The sequence below is a fragment of the Podarcis erhardii genome (assembly GCF_964252035.2).
Source record: "Podarcis erhardii genome assembly, chromosome: 10".
Taxonomy (NCBI): Eukaryota; Metazoa; Chordata; class Lepidosauria; order Squamata; family Lacertidae; genus Podarcis; species Podarcis erhardii.
In genome coordinates, this window is record NC_138500.1 from 54473253 (window position 1) to 54479499 (window position 6247).

The following is a 6247-nucleotide window of genomic DNA, read 5'->3' on the forward strand; positions in this document are numbered from 1 at the left end:
GAGAATCTATCAGAGGCGCCCTCATATCACTTATAAATAGATTAAAAAGGGTCGGAGCAAGGATACATCCTTGACGAACACCTCTATTGATAGTTACTGAATTTGAGAGGTCGCCGGCCGGAGTGATTCTCACCCTAGCGGCCGATCCGTCATGCAATTTAGTTATGAGCCACAACAGTCTTTTGTCTATTCCCCATCGGGCTAATTTTCCCCAAAGTAATCCTCTGGGGATGCTGTCAAAAGCGGCCTTTAAATCAATAAAGGCTGCACAGAGTTGGCCTCTATTTGGGGAAGAATATTTCCGGGCAAGATGGTATAAAACTAAGACATGATCAACCGCTGACTGATTCGGTCTAAAACCAGCCTGTTCAGGCCCAATCAAGTTGTTCTAAGAGTTTTGGACTCTCATGCCTGTCCCAAGAATGGATTATGAAGTCAGGGAGATTCCACATTCAGATGAACACAATATAGCACAGTTGTTTTGTTACTTTAAGAAGCTGAGCCAAACCAATGGCCCATCTAGCTCAGTACTGTCCACATAAGAGATTCTCAAACTTTCTACCTTCAGGGCCCACCTGAGTTGACTGAAAATTACAGAAACCCACCAGTCACGAAATGGTGGTGTGGGGACAGAGCCAGTGCTTAAACTGGTGGCAGATGGAGGCAGAGTTTAACATCTGCTGGTGATCACTGCAACACTTTCTACAGATATCTAATTCAGCTTTGGAAATTGCTAATTCTTTGCCACAGTCTTTTCATTGTGGCAAGGCATTCCACAGCTCAGCTTTCCTCAAGCAGATATTTGTTCTGTAAGTATTGTGACTCGGCCTCCCCATTTTAGGCAGAATTTGGTGATCGAGAGGCTCTAAGTGGAAAAGGCTTCTTCTTTTATTGTTTTAGTTTCCTACCCCCAGTCCTGTTTTTCTAGAAAAATAGGTTCTATAACTCACCCTGAACGCCTGCCTTGTTCTCTTAGAATGGCAATGGCACCCACCTGAGAGGTGCCAGAACTGACTTCCAGCAAGTTCTGGCTGAAAAAAAGCCCTGCCTCTGGAAGTATTTTTTACTCAACCCCAGTTAATTTCTTCTCACACTATCCTTTCATACTCAACTTGTACTTCACCTCTGCCCTACCCCCAGCTGTAAATTTCTTTAATCCATCCTCTCTGGTCCTTTTGCATGCACATCTTCTGCTTATAACATCACTCTTCTCTTAGCCCCTTCCTTTCTATTCCCAGACTGTTAGTTAATAATAATAGTAAATATTAAACGTTTACCTCTCTAATTTCTTTCAGTGCTATCTCTGGCCCTTCCCCTCAGTAGTCAGGGAGGCTGCATTGCTCACCAGGCTTCCTAATACTGAGTGTTACTGCTATTTACTGAGAGATGGAGTGGCGAGGGATTGAGGGTGGGTGATGCAGGCATAGTGGTGCAGCCAATCCGGTACCATTACAGTGTGCTCCCTACCATACTGCCTTTCTTCCTCTCAGTGACCAGCCGCAATGCTTGCTATTGGGAAGTCAGGTGAGTAATGCCACAGTGGTTACCACTGTGCTCAAGACAATTATTGGCTTAAGATTTCTCCCTAGAAAGCCAAATATAAATTACTAAATATACTACTGTATAATACTTGACCTCTTTCATCATTTCAGATCAAAACAATCTCCATTGCTATATATAAAAAAAACTTCCATTGGTCTCTGTTCTTCCTTTAATCCCTTTTCTTTAAAGCAACCCAAGAAAATAAGCCTCATCATACAGTTCAGTTTTCATTGCTTTGCACCACTTGTTTAAATGGGCATTTTTGCCAAATTCAGGAGGATTAAGGCAGTTGTAGAGAACCCGTAGCCCTCCTGATTTTGTTGGACATCACTGCCATCAGTCCTAGCCAGCATAGCCAGCAGTCAGTGATGACAGACATTGGAGTCGAACAACATCTAGAGGGCCACATGTTTTCCATCCCCACTATGAAGTAGATATTATGATCATTTCTGTCATTTAGAGATGTCTTTGCGACATTGCACAGTTCCTGGCATAGTTACCTAACCATTTAGCAGTTGACACAACTCTGTAATGGTGACGGTGGAAAGAGCGGCAATTGAACTCATGGTTTTAGGCCTGCTTGAAGATAATGGTGTGAGAAGCCATTGAGGGATTATGTTGAAATAATGTAGAATTCCTATTTAGGCATGTTGTAGCGCTACAGTTCTCACAGGTGAGACGTGAGAGGAAAGACATGGTACATAAAATAAATGTGAGATCTTTCTCGACACTTGCACATTTTCATACACCTCCTATCTGTGTCACATAGCCCAGTGAAGATACAGAGGTTTGTATCTAACTTAAGTTCTACTTAGTGTAGACACATTGAAATTAATGGACTTAAATTAGTCATGGCCATGAATTTCATTGGGAATCCAATGTGTAGAACTAGCATTGGATACAACTCAGAATGTCCATTTGCCTAATTCAAGCTGGGGGCCTTTGTACACAGCCGTGAGTGACACTTCCACAACTCAAAACTCCATTAATGTCCACCCAGTGGTGTTTTGTGGCTGTTTGGTAGAAGAAACAGCTTCTGTCATTCCCAGTTACCATTGCAGTTTTGGACCATTGGATGAGAGGGCAATCCTGTTGTGTCTGTTGCTTCTTAGGTTGAGTTGCTTGAATTAGCTTGTCTATGACTACCTCTCTGGTAAATGAAAACTCCCTTTCTCTGTTAATAACTAGGCCGGGCTGGGGGCAAAAAGTAAGGTTCAGGAGATTTATAACAGCCTCCTGATGTTGTGTTGTTTTTATTCTGTCTTCTTTTACTAGGCACCTTAATAATGAACATGCATTGGATGACAGAAGCACTGCTCAGTGTCGGGTGCAAATGCAGGTGGTTCAGCAATTAGAAATACAGGTTTGGGAAAATTTTCTAGAAAACTTTGACTTCCTTGAAGAAATATGATTTGTTCTGAATTTATTATTAATTAGAATTCATAATTTACTATTATTTATAAGTTCTGACTTACTGTTTTATAAATTTATTTTATAAATTATAACAATCATACACAGACTGTGGGTGTTTGGGAGCTTATCCCTTTTCACATTATCACTTTTGTTACATGGTGGCTCTCCCGGTGATGCTTTTTTTCTCAACTGTGAGCAGTAGCTATCCACAGCACAAATGGCACAAACCCTCTCAGAAGTTACCCAAAGCATATATTCTGTAAAAGTTGCTAACTTTAAGTGCAACAAGGAAAGATTTGGTGTAGGTGAGAGCTGAATGGACTGGACAGTAGACCAGTCAGTACCCTAAACATAGGAAGAATTTGGATGACTTTGGGGGGAAGTTAGATTGCCCAAATTTCAGGAACATCAAATAAAACTTCAAATTTCAGATGTCTGCAATTTCCTGCCTTAGATATGCTTAAGGTGGTCTGGCAAAATTAGGTTTAATAATTTCATCTGTGAAGCACAGGCCCCAAAATAGTGGCACATTTAAATGTAATTCGTCTAATTTAATTTGTAAGTTTACCTCCTCCCATTTGTTCCTATACAACTTCTAAGGTCCACCAAAAATATCCTCTTAATGAGGCTATCTGTATGGCACATTCAGATAGCAAGGGCAAGGGCTGCCCTCAGTGGGTGACTTCCTCTTAACACGAGGCTCACTGAAATCTAAGCCAGAAGCATTATAATGCCTGTCTACTTGGACTCGCCTTTAAGTTCACATCCAAGTGGGAAATTTAATATTTTACTGGTAGGGAGCTTGCTTTAGTTACCTATCCCAAACCTTTGGAAAGGGTGAGCTCTCTCGCTCTATACATATACATATGCACACAGGGACATTTGAAATTACTGCATACGTTTCTCTTTTATACTTTTTTCTGGGTCTAACAGAAAATGTAAGCCTTCATCTTTATGAATTTGGCTGAAGAACAAGTTTTAAAGATTAAGCTTTGAGATTTGACTCTCAGAGGCATATTAATTGTTTTGAAGTGTATTCAAATTAACCTTTCTAGAATACGGCTCTTAACGTCTTTATTTTTGTGCATGATACTTTTTTGTGTGTCTTTGTTTGTTATTATGGTATGTATTTTGTGTTTTTATATTGTAAACTGCCATGTGATCTTCAGATAAAGGGTAGGAATTTAAAAAAATAAATTGATGGTGGTGGTGGTGGTGATAGTTTTGGGAAGTTTTTAAAAACTTGCATGATTATTCATTTCTTTGTTTTAAATAACTGGGTGCTCTTGGAATCGGAAACTATAAAGATTCTTCCGTTGAGTGCTGTGAAAAATCAATTGAGAATTGATTATAACAAAACAAAAAAAGGTGTGTGGGTGGGTGTAAATAATCCTGATACGTTTTCTGAAGCATGTTGAAAGGTTTCTTAAGCAGCTGTTTACCATTTATAAAAAGGTTCTGCTGTGATATGAAAGGCCGAACAGAGTTTCTGCTTGCAGGGTGACCAATTATGAGTTCCTCCCCCCCCCTTTTGTGTGACTGATAGAAAAGTAAGGTCCATCAGTTGTAATGAGACCCAGTGCAGTGTAGATGTCGGCTTAGTGGCAGAGTTCAGCATTTCACACTGCCTGGTCCCTGTCACTCTATTGAATTAGATTGATGATGGCAGATTGCAGGGGGCACTAACTGGACCTCGGTGGGAATGGATGAAGTGTGCAGACAATCCTGGCAGGCACTGTGCTACAAGGACCCCTTCACCCCTTCACAGTTGTTGGCACTAGTCCATTGCTATCAGTGTCCACAGGATTTTTGAAGAGGCACTATGGGCCGCCTAATTTATGGTCCTGGTAACTTGTTACTGTCAAGGCAATGGTGACCTCAATTCTCTTATTGACAAAAAGATGAAGTATTATTTGTTTTCCCTGACCTTTTAAACATGAGGAGGAAAGCTATAGGTGGGCCTCTCCCCCGCCCCGACCCCCAGAATTGCCAAAGTTGCCTTTCTTTGTACATACGTTGCTACTCACATATAAGGATTTGATATGCAGGAACCATTACCCTACAACAGCCTCCAATGATAAGATGTAGCAGACGAAATAAAATAGCTGTATTAGTCATTTCTAAAATGCTTCTGATCTCACTCTTTCTTTAACAGCTTTCTAAAGAACGGGAACGTCTTCAGGCAATGATGACCCACTTGCACATGCGACCCTCGGAGCCCAAGCCATCTCCAAAACCTGTAAGTGCATATTGCTTTATAAACAGTAAATAGGCCCGTGAATGTAACAGACTAAGAAAATGAACAATTTAGTGACAGTTGGAAAACAATGAGTGTGATGAAAAATATGGCAATAAAATGAAGGTAAAATGCAATAGCTTGTCAAATTGTATGTTTCTTTAAAAGTAATGCTATCTTTTACAAAATCTATCCAATCTGCGCCATAGGTGACACTAAACAAAGTACACCTATAAGTGCACAAATCACTGCCTTGCTGCCGAAGCTAGAAAGAATATCTTCTTTGAGATAGTCTTACAGATATTAAAAAGAAAGCTATTTTGAAAAACTTGAAGTTCAGTTGACTCAGTAGTAGTAAAGGGGAAAAGTTAGAGGGGTAGCTCAGTATAGATCAGTCACAAGGGTACACATACGAAAAATGATTTTTTTGTAGTTAACTCTTCCACTTAATATATAAATTCTCAAATTCCCCTGACAGTTGCTGTTTTTTGTTTGTGTCAGTAAAAACATTGATATAGGCAGGTGAGGCCTTCACCTGGCACTGATACTTGTAAGGCCTCCACTTTTAACTTAATCTCGTAAGCTATGACACTGTGTTACTTGTCTATGCTTGGAAACAGAAGGCTATATGGTAACTTTTTATAAACAGCCAATTTAAACATCTGAGTATTGCACATACATGCTATGCCATTCTTTCATAAGGATACTTGAGAGCTTGAAGGGTCCAAGTCTGAAAAACTCAGAAAATGTAGGTGAAAGCAATAAGATATTTTTAAAAACCACATTTTAAAAATACACATTTGTATATCACAGGACGGAATAGTCTGTCTCTTGTGTTTCCAGAGCTGTGAACTTCAAAGATTTTTGTACGAGGGTCTACTTTGCAACTTGATGAGTAAAAAATAGTTGGCATTTGTTAATCTTCCACTTCAGGGTTTTACAGGCTGGGTACATCCTTTTTGTTTGTTTTTTGCAAATAGGAGTCTTAACTAAAATTCCTGCTTTTTTACCACCTTGATTCCTTCCATAAATTGCTTATTGCCCTCTGTGCAAGTT

General features: G+C 39.9%; 1 protein-coding gene across 8 annotated transcripts in view; it reads left to right on the forward strand.

Annotated features, from left to right (window-relative positions):
* Window positions 1–6247, forward strand: part of FOXP2 (forkhead box P2) — a 314919-nt gene that overhangs the window by 273707 nt on the left and 34965 nt on the right. For all 8 annotated transcript variants that reach the window (XR_014160507.1, XM_081877923.1, XM_081877918.1 and 5 more), the window contains 2 exons: window positions 2818–2905; window positions 5111–5194. Coding sequence is in view for 7 of the 8 variants with exons in the window: in XM_081877923.1 (XP_081734049.1) it covers window positions 2818–2905; window positions 5111–5194 (172 nt within the window). In the remaining variant the exon portion in view is untranslated. The remainder of the gene's footprint in view (window positions 1–2817; window positions 2906–5110; window positions 5195–6247) is intronic.